Source organism: Prinia subflava, chromosome 4, assembly GCF_021018805.1.
Source record: "Prinia subflava isolate CZ2003 ecotype Zambia chromosome 4, Cam_Psub_1.2, whole genome shotgun sequence".
NCBI classification, from domain to species: domain Eukaryota; kingdom Metazoa; phylum Chordata; class Aves; order Passeriformes; family Cisticolidae; genus Prinia; species Prinia subflava.
In genome coordinates this window covers 40,233,167-40,253,339 of record NC_086250.1, presented here as the reverse complement: position 1 = coordinate 40,253,339, position 20,173 = coordinate 40,233,167, and the positions used below count along the sequence as shown (strand labels likewise).

Here is a 20,173-nt window from a genome sequence, read left to right as displayed (position 1 = left end):
ATTTCTTCATGGTGTGATGGGAACTGAACATTTTACAAGATGCAGTGGGACTACAAGGCTTTCCCGATAGCTGTTACATTGAACAGGTGGACTGTGTCCATCTTCCATAGCTGGCTGCTTTTGGGGATGGGAGTGAAGCAGGCTTTGGGATGCTTGTGATTGGATTAAGAAAACTTTGGCAATATTTTCAGCCTTAAGAAGTGTTCTAGGATTACTCTTTCATTAGCCCATCTGTCTGCAGTGTACTTTTACTATTCTATAGAAAATAACTCAGCTGCCCCTCAGCACAGTCCTTGCTGGTCAATGACTGCATATGTTTGATTGTAGCAACTTTCTGCTTGTTTCCTGATTTATCAATAGACATAACAATTTATAACGTGTCAAGAAAACTGGCCGTATTTTGATAGCTTACACAGGGAGTGTTGCGGCAGTATCTCTGCCCTCTTCAGTATTGCATACGATAATGCAACTTTTCCTTCTGAGCGCTCTCCTGCGCTTGTCCAGCCCCGAGTGGGGGAGAAGGGATGTCACCAGACAGTTCCTACAGGGGTGGCTGTCAGCCAAAGTGCAAGACCTTGTGGGAGGAGTGGGACTGGAGGAAATGCCCGAGTTGCTCGTGAAGCCCAGGTGTGAACGTTTTCTTTGGGGGACGCACAGACGTGGGGATCTCCCTGGCCTTTGTGGCCATCTCCTCAATGCCGCAGCGGAGCGCCTAACCATGGCAGGTACGGGAGAGGACCGGACACCGGCGGAGGGAAAGGGCTGTTCTGGACATCCTGCCTACGGGCTCCGGGAAGAGGAGCAGCCTGCGGGCTCGCCGCGCTCATAGGAAGCACAATGCCGGGGCAGGGCTCTCCGCAAGGTCATTCTCCGTGCCGTCACCCTCCCGGCAGGACGGCTCCGACCCGCTGCCGGGTTACGCCGCCCACATCTTACCGCGGCGGCGGCCGTCTCGCGAGGCGATGGCAGCGCCCGCGCGGGGTCCGCGCCGCCGGCGAGGCCGGGCGCTCCCGCGGCCGGAGCGCGTCCCGGGCGGCCCCGGCGCTCCCGCGGCCGGAGCGCGTCCCGGGCGGCCCCGGCGAGGCCCGGCGTTCCCGCGGCCGGAGCGCGTCCCGGGCGGTCCCGGCGAGGCTGGGCGCTCCCGCGGCCGGAGCACGTCCCGGGCGGCCCCGGCGCGGCCGCCTTTGTTCGCGGGGCGCGCACGTGCGGCGGCCGCGAGCGCGTGCGGGGCGGCGAGCGCCGGGCCCGGCCTGGCCCTTTAAAGGCGCGGCGGCGGCGCGGCCCGGCCGGTGCGGGACACGTGAGGCGGCGGCGCGCTCTGCCGCCGCTGCCCCGGCTGCCGTGCTGCTCGTGTTTTATCTGGCCGACCGCCAGCCCCCCATCGCCGGGTCTTCGCTCTGTCTCCTCCTCTCTCTCCTTTTTTTTTTTTTTTTTTTTTTTTTTTTTTTTCCCCCTACAGACAGCCCCCTCCTGGTTTTTCCACCCACGGGTAAAGGTGGCTTTTCTTTTCTTTTCCTTCGTTTTTGTTGTGTTTTGGTGGGTTCCCCCCCCCTTAACCCTCATCCTAGTTTAGTCCGTGGGCAGGACTCGCATAATAATATTTCCAGTCCAGGAGCTCGCATCACAGACACGAACTCAGGACCGCCCCCCCCCCCCCCCCCCCCCGGTTTTTTTCCCCCAATCTCCCAAATCGTTTTATTATTATTTTTTTTAAATGATAGTTCCTTTTGCGCGCTGCTCCCGCTGCTGCTGAAATCCCCGTCTTCCCAGGGTGCATGCTTCTGGCAAGGTTGTGCAGTGTTCTCAGTCCATTTTCAGTGTGTCTTATCTTAATTTGTCCTGATCCGATCTAAGCGCGATAGCCACCACTTGCTTTCAATTTGTAGGACTTTTTTTCCTCATCTTGGTGTGCTCCCGACTACCCTCGGACTGCTCCCCTCTCCCCTTGGATTTCCAGGGTTGCAATTTACTCTGCCTTTCCTTCTTCTTCTAATTCTTCTTCTTTTTTAATCTCTCCTCTTTTGAATTGCTTCATGTTACTAACCATTCCTAAATTGTAAGATAGATTCATTCCCCCTCCTCTTCCACCACCACCACCACCACTACCACCATCACCTCCTCCTCCTCCTCCTCCCCTTCTCTTCTCCTTTTTGGCAGCACCAGGACGTCCGGTGTGGTGGTGGCAGCGAGCAGCAAAAGCAGCAAGAGCTCGTTTTGATTCCCCCCCCTTCCAAGGTGCTTTGGAGAGACTGGTTTCAGGCTGAGCAGCAGAAGTCACGATGAGTGCACAAGGTGAGGGACCCGGTCAGCCTTCCACTGCTGCCCAGGAGCAACCTGCAACCGCACAGCCTCAGAAGAGAGGACGAGGCAGACCCAGGAAACAACCACAAGTCAGTATCGTACAGATACGTAGAGCCGCAGATCTATAGTGTTATAGGCATGTACATGTACGTATTGTGCTGCAAGTGAAGGAGTTCTGGCGACGGGGCGGGGGGGCTTTGTTGCGCGCTGCTTCCCGGCGAGGCGGTGCAGAGGCGTAGCGAGGGGCTCCGGCGGGCGCCCGGCGGGGGGACCCCGGAGCGGCGAGGCGCTGCCTGCCCGTGGCCGAGCCGCGGAGCCTCCTCGGGACTTTCACTATTGTGCAGGGAGCGAGCCGGGGCTTTTCAATGTAAATGGGGAACATGGAGCAGCGCGGCTCCGACCAACCAGCGCTCGCTGGGTCATTTCGAGCTGATTTTGAAATTGCGAAAGCGAGGAGCAGGGAACGGGGCTCTCCTGTCTCCCTCCTCTCCCAGCTTCGCAATATCTCAATCTGTGTGCGCGCGTGTGTGTGCATGTGTCGGGTCCCACCGGGCGCTGCTGCCGCCTCCGATCTTGACCAGCCCAGCCCCTGAACTGCCCCTGGATGCTGGGGCTGGGGGAGAGGAGGGTGACTAGAAAGTCGCGTGATTTTTTTTCGCCTTTTTCCTTCGCCCCCCCCCCACCCCTTCCCCCCGGCTTTCCCTCCTTCCCCACCTCCCCCCTTTCGCCCCCCTCATCGTATGGAGAGAGGTGCCCCCGTTGCTGATGGAGGTGGGGGAGGTAGCCGGAGGGGACTTGCCCTGTATTTGCAACACCTTTTGCCTTTGCTCCGGCGCTTTCCCAGGCAGGTCGAGGCGGCGGGAACGCTGCCGTGTGTGGACGCGGGGAGCGGAGCCCTGTGCTCCTTTCCACCCGCAGCCTCCACCTGGGCCCCCAAAGGGACGAGCTGGTCTCCCCTTTTTGACTTGCAGGACCTGAATTCGCGCTAAGGTTGATAGATCCGCGCTAGATCCGAGTGTTACTCCCACCCCCACCCCCCTTCCCTTCCTTTCCCGAAGTGCCATTGTCGCATCGCCCGGAGCTGCCGAGCCGCGCTCAGCCCCTGCCGCCGGCCGAGGGGCCCGGGGGGAGCCCCCGCGCTCTGCAGCCCCTCCGCCGGCGCCGCCGAAGGGGATTTTGCCTGCGGATGCAACCAATTAATCCCGCAGCTCGGCGGGGGCAGCGCGGAGCCGCCCGCAGCCTTTTCCCTGCCTCCCTCGGAAGTCACGATTGAGAAGCAGGGCTGTCCGCGGAGCTAATTTTTAAAGCGGGATTCGGCGGGCTTTAAACGTGTTTACTTCCCATTCATCTGGCATCAGCTCCACTGCTACGAGAGCCTTTGAGGGGCTCGAAACATGGAGAGAGCCGAGCAGCAGAGCCCCGAACCGGGGAAAACCCGGCTGCTTTGCTTCCTTCCCCTCCCCCGCCCCGATATGGTCCTGTAAATTGCACAGAAAATACTTTTTGGGAAGCCGTAAAAGCAGAGCCCCCCGTTACCTCGCTCTGCCCTTGGTGACACTCACTCCATCGGTGCGGTGACTACGGGCTCTGTCCCCCTTCTGCTTCACCCCCTGATTGCCCTCCACCAGCCCCGGCAGCCAGCACCCACCGACCCTACTGGCTTGTGCCAGGGCTTCCTTTTTTATTTTTCTTTTTTTCACCCCCTTTTAATTTTTTTTTTCTCCTGTAGCATTTGAATGTGTGGAAGTGAAAGAAAAATGCGTCTCCTTGAACGTGCTCAGCCCAGATGTGCAGTGCCTGCGGGGCTCGCCACTGAGCTGCAGCACTTGGGGAGTCCCCCCCGCCAGCCTCCCCTTAACCTACCCGGGAATTACGAAAGCTGAAGAGATTTAAACTGGTTTAAATTAACAAACTGCGCTTAATTAGTTCTACCACATCCTGTAATCTGAATGAAATGTATAGTATTCAAGACTAGAAGAGTTTTATAGTGTTTATGATTCACTGAATAAATATTTGGAATCTGAACTCTTAGTAATTCATACCCAGTCTTAAGGACTGGTTATTTACTGGCAGGCAAAGGAACTAGTTAAGAAAATAGCTAAAATAATCACTGTTGACTCATTTTCGACTTGGGGTATTTTAGATCTTTCTTTGGTCAAGTTTTTTTGGCTTACTAGTGTTCTATTTGAAGAAACATTTACATTTGCACGTGAATGCAAATCAATTTTCTTTAGAATAGGTGTGAATATGATGCCGACTGCAGAACAACAGAAAAAATTGCCCCCTTGAGACAGAAGTAGTCTCATCTTACTTCACAATATTCTGGTAGTTAACTTCTTTTTTCCCAAAAAGTTTGTGCTAGAAACTACATATGATAATTGTATCTTGCTATAATGCAATTGAAATTTAATGGTAACTGTATTATTTTTTAAGTATCTGCTCTTATGTGAGGGAAATAATAGCCATCTTTAAAAATGTGTTTCCTGCTATAACTTACATGTTGGAATATGCACACTTTTTCAAGTTTTTCTATGCAATTGCAAGAGAAGTCCTTTACTGTGTAAAATATATTTTTTCCTTTACCTGGAGTTGCTAGATTTTTCATGTTGCATTATTAATATTATGGTATTTAATGACATTGTTAATTCATATATTTTAAGCAACTTCTCAGTTTAGTTTATCCTTTAGATCATCTGGGTTAGTTGTAGCCTCTTGCCACAATAGTATGTTTTCCTGTATTTAGGAACCAACTGGTGAACCATCTCCTAAAAGACCAAGAGGAAGACCCAAAGGAAGCAAAAACAAGAGTCCCTCTAAAGCAGCTCAGAAGGTGAGATTATTAAAGAGAAAGAATTACTAATACTGTTTTTTTATCAGCTGGTAGCAAAAAATCCAATCATTTAGACTTTGAAGTGGGAGACTGGAACTTTTTAATAATGGAAGCTACATAAAGCATGAATTTCACATTTTCAAAATTAAAATTAACATGAAGACCCAAAGTACAGAACATATAAGGGCATCTTTTTTAGTAGTCTACAGATTACTGAAATAATAATGTATTACATGAGAAACCATGAGATGTCCTGTGTCTAGTAAGGAAGTCAATGTTAAGGATATTATTTTCTTCATTAAGATTTTTGTAAGAGGAAGATTAATTTCTTGCCCACTTACAGTTGTTACTACTACAGCCCAAATCTGTATATTAAAGCTAAGTGCTTTGTCAAACATAAGTTAATTAGAAGTAAATCCAATTATGTGTTGATGGAAATAAGTGCATATATTGAAATTTACAGCTTTAAAGCGTGATGGTAAAGTAAACTTCGAGTTACAGTAAAAGCCTGTTATATCTTGTTTAGTAATCAGTTTCAAAGAGACTTTTACTGGGAGTGCTTTTAGTCTTCTGAACTACTGTTTCTGCTTGGTGATGGGACCAAACTTTTATTCTGGTGGTTCTGGTTGCCTTTAGCTACAGGAGAAGCTCCCTGAAGTCATCGCATTTAGTGCATGGACTTTACGTCACAAATACAATGTGAAAATTTGACTAAAGTTTTTTGAATTTGGGAAAGCACAGCATTAAAAAGCTGTGTTATCAAGGCAAATCATGCATACCTTTCTGTAGGAAATATTTTAGTGAAGACAAATAGTTTGTAGAGGCTTGAAAAAAAATACGAGAGATTTGTTTGTGTTGTTGGTTATACAGCAGTTAGCACTAGTTCACAGGTATTAAATCAGAGACAAAAGCTTACAAAATCTAGTAGTGAACTGTAATACTAAAGTGTATCAATATCTTTAAAGGAGGTGCGTGACAAAATATGTGGAAGGTATTTGTGTCCTCATCTAATTATGGTTCATTTTTCAGTATGCCTATGGTACTGACCATATTAAGTTTGATAGTTTTCAGTGTTATAAATTACTATAGCAACTACTGATAAATATTAAATCAGTAAAAGGTGACTATGGTTTCATGTCTGTTTTGTTTAAAGTGTTTTAAACATTTGTTTGAGGTACTTTTCCAACTGTCTTTAAATTCAAATTGGTTGGGGTTTTTTTTCTTCTTCTTCTTCTTCTTTTTTTTTTTTTTTTTTTTTTTTTTTTTTTTTTTTTTTTTTTTTTACTTTATTGGCTGAAAAAAAGCAGCATGTTCTATCAAGAAATCCATGAATTAGTAAAAAATGCTTTACAGGCTAAGTATTAAAAAAGTCTTTCAAAGCCATTCTGCAAGGTAATGTGCTTAAAATCTTGATTTTTTTTCTTTATACAGTAAAAGCATTCCTCAGATTCATATTAAAATAGTTTATATGTCACTCTTCAAAAAAGAGAGAGCAGTTTTTTATTAGTCTAGCAAATCCAAATGTGAGCTTTAGTATTTTAAATATTACTCCTAGGAGTGTTGGCTTTCCTAGGAGAAACATTTGTAGTGAGATTAAATTCTAAGTAATTTGTCAAAATGTATTTTTAAAAGATGCTTCTAAAAGAAATATTGACATTATTTCTTTTACATAAGTGATTTGGAAGTCAGTTTAAATGGAAAATAATTTTAAAACATTCATATGTGTGTAGGTTTATCAAATTGAAGAGTTTTCCTGATGATTCTGGTACACAGTTATGCTTTCTTAATCTAATTTACAAACTGACTAATTTAATTGTAACATTTTGATTTTCAGAATGCATCAAGTTACTGCTCTAATTAAAGCTTTTGGGTGTTGCTAATGTAAAAAATCGACTACATATCTTTTTCTATATTAAAAAAAAAATCTTTGAGGGGTATGTAATTACAAGTCTTACTGGTTTCTAGGTTTATAGATAAAGTATATAAATGTTTGATAAATCCTCTAAAACATAAAACACTTATAAAGCCTTACTAGAATAAAGAGACTGGTATCACATTTCAAATAAATATTTTAGTCCTTTTTCCAAATTGATAATTAACTCTCTCTAAAATGGTTCAGCTTCTCACCAGGTATCTCAAAGCATCTTTTAATGCAATATTATTTCCAGTAGTTTTTCTAACTGTAGTATGGATGGGAAGGTTTTGGCACTGTAAGAAAGCTTCATTTGGTGGTGAGGGTATCACCTCTAAAAGGAGTGAGCTATATGTTCAATTCTGTGGTACACATATTTACACATATGTATGCATATGTATGCATACATACCTTTATTAAGACTTTCTCCAGCCTGTCTCAACCCCCAGAAAGAGAACTGGCTATCTTAGCTAAATCCCCTCTACATGTGAGCCTAGGTACTACCCACCCAGCTGGAATTTGCTGGAATTTCTAAAGAATACTGCGTGCCCTGTGTGTTTCAAAGGGAGCTCATTGAAATGCTTTAGAGTGTTCACAACATGTTAGATAAATGCCGACCAGGAGAACCCACCGAGCAGCCATGAGAAGGCACTCATGATTAATTGATTGGGTGTTCTCTTGCAAAGCATTACACATCACAATTAAAAATGTATTGCACAAACTGGCTGTGAGTTAAAAATACTTCAGAGCTGGGGCTTTGTTTTGTTATACTTAAAAAAGGAAATACCCTTACATCAGCTGATAGACAGTTTTCTCTGGGATTGTGGTTGTGTTGTATATTTAAAATTTCTTGGTTCATAGGATATTTTTTTTTTTTTTTTTTTTTTTTTTTTTTTTTTTTTAAGCTTTAAGAGCTTGTGTTTGGTCTTAGTAAACTGGCCTTGGGGCATCTGAAAACAAACTGTGCTTGTTAGGAAATTAGCAATGTGAAACTTGACAATGCATACAGAATGTTGCAAAACTAACTGAACAGCTAATAATGTGGCAATTACTCTAATTTTGGGTAATATGCTTTTTTCTTTTCTTAAAGCCTTGCATATCACACATGCCTAAGTTTTTATAAACTAGACACAAGAAATAAACTGTGTTTTATAGAAGAAAAAAATATTTCTCAATTGTTTAATTTTTACAAACAGGAGGAACCAAAAGCTGTTACTAGATAGATAAGAAGAGACAAAAAAACTCCTGATCACCTTGCACTTGAGTCCCCACAATTAGGTTGTTATTGTGCAGTCTGGATCTTTAAAGTTATTCTGTCATTCATTTAAAATATTTGAAAAAAAAAAAAAAAGCAAGATGTGAATTGGGTTTGGGGTTTTTTCCTCCCTAAATCATAACTATTTTTTCAGGAAGGTCATAGTAAGCAATTTTTCTTTTTTAATTTCCTAGGTGTTCTGTGGTTGAATTTTATTTGTTTGGTGAGATGTGTTCCCAGCCCATCACATTTCCCTTTCTAGGTCTTGCTTTTTTTTTTTTTTTTTTCCTTTTTTTTTTCTTTTATTTTTTTAGCTCCTGCAGTTTGGCTTGACAAAAATGTAATGCTGTATAGGCACAGATACTTTCCTGTTTGGGAGCAGGAAATACACTTGAGAAAAAAAGAGTAGTAGCTACTATATGATTGTCTTTAAAGGAATTGTCAAGGGATATCCCAGGAATATACAATGGTAAAAATTCTTTAATAAAATTCTTTAGCTAAAATAAGTTGAATTTTGTTGTAGTTATTGGTGTAGTGAGTTTCATGAAAATGCCTACAGAGCTTGATGCATCATCCTCTGAAAACTAGAGCTTGTCATTCTGTCTGTGACTACACTTGCTACTGTCACCACGTTACATGGCCGGGTTTGGTATGAAGAAAGGCATGTCCCTGTGTTAAGCAGTCCAAAGGTAAAAGAAAAAAAAAACACCACCACCAACAACAACAAAAAAAACAAACCAGAAAAGTACATGTGATCAGGACTCTGCCCTGAATTGGTTCACAAAAATCTGGTTGGCTTCTGTATGCTTCATTCATTTTCACCAACACCAGTCACTGCAAGCTTAAAGGGAAAACAAGATATAATTTATCAAGTGATTGTAGTGTGGCTATTGCACTGAAAAAAGAAGAGACCTCAAAATCAAGTGTTTTGACCAAGATAGGAAAAGCAGAAGACTGAACTTTTATTTAGAATTAAAATGGGTAAAACAGGATACAGAAAGTGTGATGTTTTTATACTTAGTCCATGACTAAGGGTTTTTTTCGAAGAGTATTTTTTGACTAAATAACTGTGTTTTTTTGAGATGGTCACGTTCCATGGGCAATGTCTTTTGACTCTGTTTGACAGCAGTAATCTCTCTCCTGAGAACTATCACTTATTTTACCTGACTTACAGTTCTGACACATTTTATCTGAGATCTCCAGCAGATCATTTTGCAAAGTAGATAGAGTTCTTCAAATCTGAATTCTGTTGCATTTGAGGTCTTCCCTGACAATACATAGATGCCCAAAGAGCACTTTATAGCCATTCAATTATTTATATTTGTCTTGTCCTGTTAATTACTTTCAGTAGTACAGCCTTGGTTTCTGTCTGGGTACAGTGCTTTTTTGCAATAAAGAAGCAGAGATCATGGGCAGCAAAGTCCTAGAGTTGCTGAGAGGAGCTGTTTGGGTGTGATGGCCCTGTGGTACAGGGCTTAAGTGGATCGCAAATCCTCCTGGGGACTGTTAGCTGCTTCCAGACAGCAGTGACTCAAATGGTGATCTTTCTCACCTGTGATAATTAAAAACTATTTCCCATATAGATCATGCTTTTAAATGTAAGTAAATTTAGCTCTGTTCCTCAAATGTGACATTGCAAAAATGGTGTGTTTTATTTTTGTTTATAAGAAATCTCATATTTTTTATGAAATGTGCTTTGTTTGATATGTGTATGTTTGATAACATACCCGACTGTTCTTTAAGTTTGGTGATTTCATGTCTTAGCTGTGAAAAGCAAGGTCACGCCTCATAGCATAGTAGCACCAAATATTAAGAAAAACATTAAACCCCCCATACCAAATGCACCTCTGGGTGGCCTGGAGCTCTGTCAGGATTTGCCCCTAGCTTCAGAGGCAGCTTTTCAATTAAAGCCAAAAGCCGACAGACTGGAGTGTTTCTGAAGATGCAAAAAGCTGTTCAGAGGAAAGGCGATGTTTTAGTGCTTTCATGGAGAAACAGTGTTTTATCTGTCTGATACACAGTAAAACATTTCTTCAAGGCTTCAATTAAAAGAAAGTCTTACACTGTTGGAGAAAATACAGGCTGAAAAAAGAGGGAAGGAGGTAGAATATTTCCTAAACTTCATGTATCTATCATTACCACCGTGCTGCTAGTACTCCTTTTGTTTGTTCTAGGAGTGTTTTGTCTTTCTCTACTCTTGAAAAGGAGATTAAAACTTCCACTTTGGAGGTTCTTGTCATTTATTTTCTGCAGTTTAATCTGTGAAAACCTTGCTACTTACTTACAGAATCTCTCTGTACCAAAACATCACCTTGGGCATGCCTGGCTGTTTGCTCAGCTCACCTCTGGGAAAGATTTGGTTTTGATAAGAACTATGGAAATGTTTTTTCTTCTAACATGAGGTGGAAGTCATATGCGGCAGGAATATAGTGCCTTTCAATCTGCAAGGTCCCCAAGCACTTGACAAACCATTACCCGAACTAGGCAGCAGGAACACCAGCCACTTCTGACGTGGGCCTTTGGTGGTGGCAGAGCTCAGCACTGCTCAGGGGAAGCGGCCACACTGTGTGACCATTTATGGCAGGAAGCAAAGATTAGTTATTCAGAGAAATCCCTCATGTTCATTATAATTTATAGTTAAAATTTGTGTCAGGTCTGTATGGACTCTAATTATTAGACCAAAGGAGTTTTTGTTTTCAAAAAGTTAATTGTTTTTAATGGAGTTTTGGAAAAGGGTCTTTCTTTCAGATGCAGTAATACAGAAGAAAATAAATAGCCTTAGTGCTCTGATAACATGTCAAGTGTTGATTTGTTAAGACCAGTTATAACTGATATTTTCTCTTTAAGATTTATGCCCAGTGTTTCATGAAGTAAATGTAGAATCAGGGAACTACAGTTTATCAACACTAAACCATATCTTGTTTTTTGCATCCTTCAGGTTACAAGGTATAATGAAATTGAGTGTTTAAAGGAAACAAAACTCTGAAATAGACAGCTGTAGGATATAGTAAATGCACTTTAACAAGTATTCTCTTAAGAGGGTTTCACCTTACGTGTAACACTGATATAAATGATTAAAGCTCAAGTTTACTCTTTTAACAAGTCTGAGTGATAATTTTGCCCTTTAGGAGTGTGAATTTTATTTTTCACAGCTTTCTTATTGCAAGGTATTTATTTCAGAGTAATTGCATTTAACTCACAGGGCAGTTTTTTTTTTTTTTTTTGTAGAGACTCCTCCACTAGTTCCTCAGCTCAAGTTCTCTTTTAGAGAGATCAGATTTACACAGCATTAGGTTACAGTATATGTTACAGTGATTGACCAGCAAGTGATTTGTTTAATGGCACAGTTGATTTCTAAGGGCAAATCAAATACACATACAGTTAACTGGGGGGGGGGGGGGGGGGGAAACCAACAAAAAAAAAGCAACACAATTCATATGTACTACAAGTCTTCATTCTTGGAGACTTTGTATCTGGCAAGTCCTGCCCAAACTACAAGTGGTGGCAAAATCCTGGTGGATTTTGAGTGGAACAGGATACCTGGTGAAGTGTAGGGATGGACCTAGCCTAGCTAGAAAGAATAACCTGATTTTTGCATTTTAAACTGTAAGTTTTTTAGTGTACTGTGTAAGTACTGTTATTACTAGTAGTATTCACAATGTCTCGCAGTGGAATTAGTGGAAGAGCCTATAAATGAACCTATATTTCCTTTAAGGTGAGCTCCAAGAGGAACTACTGGGCTTACATAAATATAGCTGTCATTTTTAGGGCCTCTTCCACATTGTTACCTTAAACCTGGAAAGGGAAAGTGTGTTTTGGGCCATAAAAAGTTTATTTACAGCTTAAGGATGTGCTTTTGCCTGGAAAACTTAATGTGAAAAGTAGAGGAATTATTTCCTGATAAAAACACAGACATGTTCATGATGATATTCTGTCGTAATTAATTTCATGCACGAACATAAGGAGACTAAAAAGAAATTGTAGCTGTTGTAAACTGCTTTGATCAAGCTTGAAACAGGCTGTATTTTTAATTTAGTATCTCCAGGTACTTTTTGATGGCCTGTGAAAGACTAGATTTGATGTTACTGGAGGTTCTCAGGTTTCCCAGTTGCCCTGGGTCCCCACGTTCAGCTGCATGTCAGATGTCTGGCCAGGGCACCCCAGGCTCTGCTGAGGGCCCTGAGCAGCTGGGGCTGTGTGGGCACACTCCTCCATGCCCCTGGACACACTGTGGATCAGGGCTGGGGACACCCGTGGGTGCAGGTGAGCATTGCCCAGCCACACTGGCTAGGAGATGTCAGAAAAAGCGGCATAATCACATTCTACCAAAACCACACAGATTAGCTAGGGGCCCTGGTGCCACCCAAGAGGTATAATTGTAGCTAATGTTACAGGAAAGGGGTTCCTAGTTGCTGAGGCTGTTAAGTAATGCTGAGGTATAAAATATGTTGTGTTTCTTTTACAGAAAGCAGAAGCCACTGGTGAAAAGCGACCTAGAGGCCGGCCCAGAAAATGGGTAGGTATTTCACTTCCAGATTTATTTGCTGTGTTATAAAGCATGTTATAAAGTCCATTCTTTTAGAGAACGCTAGTTTCATTTGTGGAAAAAAAAATTCCGTCTTCTGTGTCTCTTTGTTCTGGTGGATTGACTAAAGGGTTAAGAGAGCAAAGAAGTTGATCACAGCTTCCTACCTTTAGACTCTGGTAGTTTGCTCAAGACACTTTACAATTGAATGTTTGCTTCCAGTGAATATTTATTCGTATCTTATCAGCATGAAAAGAGCCTCAACTCTTCCTTCAAAAGAGGGTAACAATGAGATAACTTGTTCAGTAACTGAGTAACAAAGGTTAAAGGGGCAATATCAGACATCAGAGGGTGATAAGACTCAGATGTAGGGTGCACAAGATAAAGTTTAAAAACCAAAATGCTTTTGTTCTACATTGCCTGGAAACATACATATTTTCCGTAAATCCAGTGAGAAAGAGCACAGATGAACAGCAGGATACTTGCACTTAGAACTTAGTTTTTCCATTCACAGTCATTTTCATGCCTCATATATTTGTAGTGACTGGTAATATATTTCATTAAAAGTTTCCGCTTTTCCTGACCCCGTTTAGTCTTTAGATGTGTCTGTCAGACCTATGTTTTCATTCTTGGGATATGGAAGTATTTCAGTCTTAGGTGCTTGAAATTTTGTGTTCTCACTGATATTTACAGCTAATATAGGTCTACCTCTCATCTGTGTGTTTTTCACTTGTGCATGGGCTTTCAATGGAGTGTCACTGGGAAAATGGGATTGGGTATTAGAAGATATAAAGGTGTGGCTGTGTGCTTCATCAGAAGTTAACCTTTCTGATTTCCCTTTTCCAGTTCCCTTTCCCTGCTCAACAATTTACTTTAAACTTCTTTTTCAAATCCACCCCCACCATCTCAATTTCAATCCCTTATTTCACTCTGTATTCTCTTTCCTCTTGTCGGTCCTGTCATTTTCCCCTCCATTTTGTTCAGTTCTTTTGCATAGCTGTTAAAAGAGTTGTAAAAGTATAAACTTGCAAAAGCTCAAAGAGCACCAGAAGGTACTGAAAACTACAGCTAAGGTTCCCCAGAGTATCAGCCACTAAACACAGGAAAGCTGCCTTTAGCAGTCACCTTGGGAGCTAGTTCTATTGCATTTTCCAGTGAAGGTACCACGGGACATTTCGTTGGAGAAAACAGACCTCTGCATACTAGGTGAGTGGTTTATATCTATAGTTTTTAGGTCAGGCACTTCTCAGATACCTGAATAAGCCCACAGGCATTAAAAAAAGGTGGCTTTTGGAAACACATCTCTGCTGGTGATCTTCTCTTAAGCAGCTTGGGGAAGGCCAGTGCCAAGTGCAGTAAAACGTGGGTCACTTTCTGCCTGGTTCCTCCCGTCTGCCTTGAACCTTGCATATCTGGGCACTGAGTGTTGCTTGCTTGATCCTCACCAGGGGTGCAATCCCTGGGAAACAGCAAAAAATGCCTGCTTTATGAGAGTAACTAATTTATAACAGCCAAGCCATCTCCTCTGAGTTAGGAATGTGTAACAGGTGAATAGGGAGGGTAGAAGAGTTTGGGGAAAAGGGAAAAGGCAGCAGCCTGAAATGTTAAGATTTTCTCTTCCAAGTACTCATAGTCAGAAACTAAGGTGAGTTTTCAGTGACAAGGGCTAATATAGCACTTCTGGCATCTTGTAGGCTGGAATGCTTCTTTTCTATGTTTGTATTTTTATGGGAAAGAAAATATAGACAGTATCAGTGGAACATTCAGTATGGAATGGGATCTTTGTCAGGTCAAGAATCAGATTTTCAGAAACAGGAATTACTGAAACTGTTGGGTTGTGTGCATTACTTTGAGACCAATACTTTCAACAGTTTCACTCATTTTTTAAAAACTAACGCATATTTTGAAACTTGGTATTACTTTGCTGTTGAGCCTGTTGAAAGTGTAGTCTTTTTATTTTCTTATTCCGATGATATGCTTGCTTCTTGTATTTTTCAGAGATAATGCTCCAATCTGCAGCTTGCATTGAGATAATTCTTCAGACCATGAGAATCAAATATGCCATTTTTTTCCCCTTCTCTTTTTTCTCTCTTTCCAGTTTAAATGAAGTTCACTTGTTCCTTCTAGCATGTAGTTGAAATCAGGGTAGGAGTCTGCCTGAAAGCGGATGCTACAACATCATTCTTTCTGTTTAGACCTACAGTATGAAGTCAGAAAGTGTCTTTTTTTATCACACATATTTCAGTTTAATCCTTAATGATTATATTTTTCCTTAATCCAGTTTATTTATATGTCAAGCCTTAATGATGATGGTTCAGTATCTGTGCAAGTAAGGAGCATGTAGAGTTTTTTTCTTGGAGACGGCATAAATGTACATTTTCATAAGTTTGTAACCCTTGTTTTGGGAGTCTAGAGGTTCTGTGTCATATGTTGTTCATCAAATTGTAAAATATTATTTCTGCTGTTTCCTTCAATATGCACATGCAGAGACATACGAGCTAACAGACCACTGTAGAATTCCGGTAGCTGGTCTTTCTGCTGGTTCAAATTAAGTATTTAATGTTTGTGACTCACAGTGTATTTATTTATATATTATTTTTTAGAAGAGAAGTAAATCTTTTTTGACTAGTATAAAGCTGAGAGGGGGAGGGAGAGCCCAAGTAAAGAGGACAAGAAGCCCAGTTTATCACAAGCATATGAGACATCAGATGATCTTTTTAATACAATAATGTGTACTTTGCAAAGTTGTCAAGGGAAAGAAGACCCGTGCCAATAGAATAGATGGCAAAGAGGAAACAAAATCTTATGAAAATAAAACATTCAACTGCATAGAAAAGCTTTCTAAATATGGAGAGCTAATTGAATGAAAGCCCTGAAGATAACAAAGTCAAGCAGGTGGGAAGTGAGCATAGTTGAAATCAGAAACACAGTGCTCACTGCTGTAAAACTCACCCTCACTGTAGGTTGCTGCCTGCGTGTGGAACACGTTGAAGGCTGTGAGTCTATTACCTATTTACCCTCTTCATGGGGACTTCAGTACTCCTTAATTTTAGAGATTTTATTGCACAAACGTGTTCTAAGCTGCTTGGTTGCATCTGCATTAGTGTGTTAGGTCAAATCAGGAGTAGGCTTTGGAAATACATCTCCTAATTTTCCCCACTTACTGTATGTGTTGTGTAGCAGTCCCAGAGCTCATTGGCTGGACTCCTTTCAAATGAAAGCAGATTGGAAGATGTGCTGCAGAAGTGCAGTCTGGTAGACATTAAACCCACAGGACTAGGCTAGAGTGAAATAAAAACCTCTTGAAAGGTGTGTGGTTTGGACCTTAGGTCCTCAGCACCATCCTGTGGTCCATATTGTAGACATAGCCTTTGATGCTTAAAAAAGGCTATGAAGCAACCTGGTTTTTATTAGCAGAATTATTTTATGTAGCACAGGCATAAAGTAGAATGTAGCACAGAAGTCAGTGAAAGGTTTGTCTTTAACTTCATCAGAGCCACGTGTTTGCCATTGAGGCCTGATGCTGCTGCTCATGGACTCAGCAACAGTTTTGCTCATGGCTTCACATTGCCTTCTGTAAAGAGCTGTCAAAGGGGTTTTATTTATTTAATTTGTGTATGCCTATAATTTGACTGAAAGGAAGGGACTGAAGGTTTATGAGTACTGCAGAGGACTAAGTAATCAATTGTTTTGCTGTTTGTTCCAAAGAACTGCCTTGAAAAGCCCTGGAAATTTCATAGTCCTCTAGTGCTCTCAGGCATCAGTTTAATGGAGGAATCTGAAATCCAGTTTTGTAGTTGATGTTGAAAAGGGTATTTGTTTATTATTTCCATTGTTTTTGTTGAGTCTTTAGGTAGACTTTTTTTTTTTGCATTTCCAAATTGTTTGACTTGAACCACCGACTCTCTGCATGGCATGGCAGAGTTGTTCCAGGGAACAGTCCAGAGCTTCTTACAGCCTTGAGCAGGACTTTGGTGAGGAGAAGAGATGGCTGATTCCATGCCATATAGCTGTTCTAAAAGATGGATAGATGCAATGCTAGAATTTGCATGCTTGTAACAGCAGAAGATAGTCTGTGACCTTCTGACTAGGGACACGGACAATGCATGTGAAGCATCTGCTTGCACATCTCATCACTGAAGGCCAAGTAAGAACTGTGACTTGTTCAGAAAACTTGCAACAATTTTGTCTTCTGCTAGACAATATAGAGAGCACATTTCAGATTGGTAGAAGATAAGAAATAATGAGAAATTAATTTCCTTAAGCAGATTTTTAATCTGATCTGGTCATGGTCGTCTAGACAAGCTGAGAGGGTAGGGGCTGTTCAGCCTGGAGAAGGCTTCAGACAGAGCCTAGAGCAGCCTGCCAGTAACCAAAGTGAGCCACGAGAAATATGGAGACGGACTTTTTACAAGGACCTGTGGTGATAGGTAAAGGGGAAATGGCTTTAAACTGGAAGAGAGTGGTTTAGGTTAGATAAGATTAAGAGGAAATTGCTTGCTGTGGGGGTGGTGAGACACTGGAACAGTTGTTCAGGGAAATTGTGATTATCTTACTCCTAGGAGTGCTCAAGGCCAAGGTGAAAGGGGCTTTAAGCAACCCGGTCTAGTGAAAGGTGTCTTAGCCCATGGCAGGGTGTTGGAACTAGGTGATCTTCCAGGTCCCTTCCAGCCCAAACCATTTGGTGATTATATGATTGATGATTATAGTACTTTTTTAGTGAGGGCAGAGTTTCACTTTACACAGAATGGCAGTTTAGGCAGTGCCAAACCACATATAAAAAAATGTTACAAAAATGCTTTTTTACAATAACTTTTTCTTCAGATTATTTCCCAGTGCAATTCTGACATACCTGAGATACAAATCCTTAAACATGGAATTGATGGGATGTTTCTATGCCAGCAATTCCTGTGTCAGGGCAAGGACTCCTGGTGCTCATTAAGATTATGAAAATTCGGTTCTTAATTTTGAAGAAATACATATCAAGAAAATCCCATTGCCTCAGAGGACCCATCAATGTTTTGAGGTTATTTCTTGCCCAGTTGGTCAGAGCATGATGGAACGCCAAGACTGTGGGTTCAGTGCCCATACAGACATTCACTTAAGAGTTGGACCTGATGATCCTTGTAGGTCCTTTCCTACCCAAAATATCCTGTGAATATATGAACACTGAGCCTTTCCACACCTAAGTAAAGTTTCTGCCTGGTAGTGACATACCCTGTGATGTGACGTAATTTAACTGATTTTTCTTACTTCTTGTGCAGGCAGCCTTTTTTGTCTTATATGAAGTCATGGTCTAAGAGATGCTTAAATTCATGCAGTCTTATTCACTGGGTGGTAGAGAGAAAGAAGAAAGTTCTGAGATCATAGTCCATCCTACTCCAAAGAAAGCCTTGGAGGAGCAGTGGTGAATTCTCAGCTGGAGATACTAATCTTTTGACACTATGGAAGACAACCTAGACAATAAAATAAGACATATAGTTGACTTTTAGATGGCAAAAGGTTAGCGTGAGACTTTACCCCTTTGATGTGGTGCTTACCAGTGTATGCCTAAGCTAGGCTAGAGAACATGTGTTTGTTTAAATTAAGTGCTACGAGGTCCATTTGGAGCAAACCATGGCTGAGGTAAAAATTTAAATCACGTATATTGAATGATGAATGAAAAGGTTACTATTTATGTAATTACAAAAGATAGCAAAGACAAAAATTCAGTTTCTTGTTCTTGGAAGGATAACATTAATTCAGTTATTTTGAGTCTTTACAATTTTTGACTGCTATATCTCTGGTGTTACTGGTGATATGAAGCACATCATGAAAATTTACATAAGTAGCAATTACTTTAACCTTCCAAACTACCTTAGCTTCCTTCTGGAGGTCTTAGATAGTATTTTATAACTTGGTAATATAAAATACCTTATTTCTTGAACATGTTCTACATCTGTGTGAGCAAGAACATCACCTGGGAGTGTTCCTTGTTTCAGTGGTCTGCAGCGCCTGAAGGGGCTTTTATAATTATGAAAAAAGGACCATTGACCTCTCCTTTAAAATTCCTAAACTTAGGAAGAGGATGAAGGATATGAATTAAAAGCCTGAAGATCTTTATACCTACACACTTACTTTCCAGTTGAGATGACCTGTAAAGGAATTCATCTCTCAAAACATGAACATTTTGCCAAAAGCAGTGATTGTTGAACTTTTCTCCTCTTACTAATAGATGCTCTTTTTTTTTTTCTTTTGCCAATTTTTGGTTGTTTTCTTTTTTTACTTTTCAATTCAACATTCTGGGAAAGGAAAAAAATCACCTTTATGCTGGTACCAAATGCATGAAAAAAAAAAGTCAGTAAAACTACATTGTCTCCCCAGTATTCAGAGAGGTGTGTGTCTTAATTTCTTTAGACATTTTCCTAAGCAAATAGTGTCCTTCCTTGGAATTTCAGAGTCCCGTTCTTTGTTGGTATAAATGGATTTGGCAATATTTTTTTGAAATAGACCACAACAGAAGATTTAGCCATGATATTTGTTTTCTAAAATGCATTTGTATTAGCAAAAGGATGTTTTACTAATTCACTAATTCACTTCCACTTCTGTTAAAGTATATTAAAAGATATCAGCAAAAAACATTTTTGACTTCTTCTAACATTTCAGACTCCTTAAAGGAAAATCTTTTACTCTGTTTGAGGTCCAGAGAGGAAATTTTATCAGGCAATAAAATGCACCAAGTAAAATTAGAACATCTCTAGTGAAAGGCAAACTGAAATTCTTAGCAATTTCCTTTTTATGGTCTCAGATAACAGGTGTTCAAGAACTTTAAAAATCAGTTTTCTGTTTGGCTGTGGACTTTGGATTTATAAGCCTCATTGCCTGTTTTACGTACCAGGAAACTGAGCAGTGAGGTTGTTTGTGGCAACGTCAGGAGGCATTTTTACTCCTGCAGTGTTTGAGTTCTTTGGGTTTTTTACTAGCACAGTTATTAGCAGTTTTGCATCCAAATACCTGACAGAAAGAACACATCAGGTAAAGAAAAGTACAGGCACTCATCCTTGCTCCTACAATTCCATTTTCACCATTGAAAATGTTATGAACACAGAAAGAGAAGCTGGGCCTCAGCTCCATTGAAAGTGTACTCCACAAGGTTAATTGCCTTGCCCAAGGAAATCTGTAAGAGAGCCAGGAATAGAACTCGGATTTCCTGGCAGCCTGCCCTGTGCCTTCAGCTCAAGGCCATCCTCCTCCAGTAAAGCTTGCTTGAGAGCACATTGGATGAGGCAGGGAGAGAAACACACTTTTCAATCCTGTGTTTTAAACCAATAGAAGTTTTTTACCTGTTTCTGTTAATTTAGGTGTGACTAT

The 20,173-nt window shown here is 41.4% G+C and overlaps 1 protein-coding gene across 1 annotated transcript in view; it reads left to right on the top strand.

Moving 5' to 3' along the window:
- Nucleotides 1-597: 597 nt before the first annotated feature.
- HMGA2 (high mobility group AT-hook 2) overlaps nt 598-20,173 on the top strand; it is a 129,567-nt gene continuing 109,991 nt past the window's right edge. The window contains 4 exon segments of the mRNA XM_063396525.1: nt 598-725; nt 2,158-2,390; nt 5,045-5,131; nt 12,764-12,814. Of these exon segments, the coding sequence (XP_063252595.1) occupies nt 2,280-2,390; nt 5,045-5,131; nt 12,764-12,814 (249 nt within the window). The 5' untranslated portion in view covers nt 598-725; nt 2,158-2,279.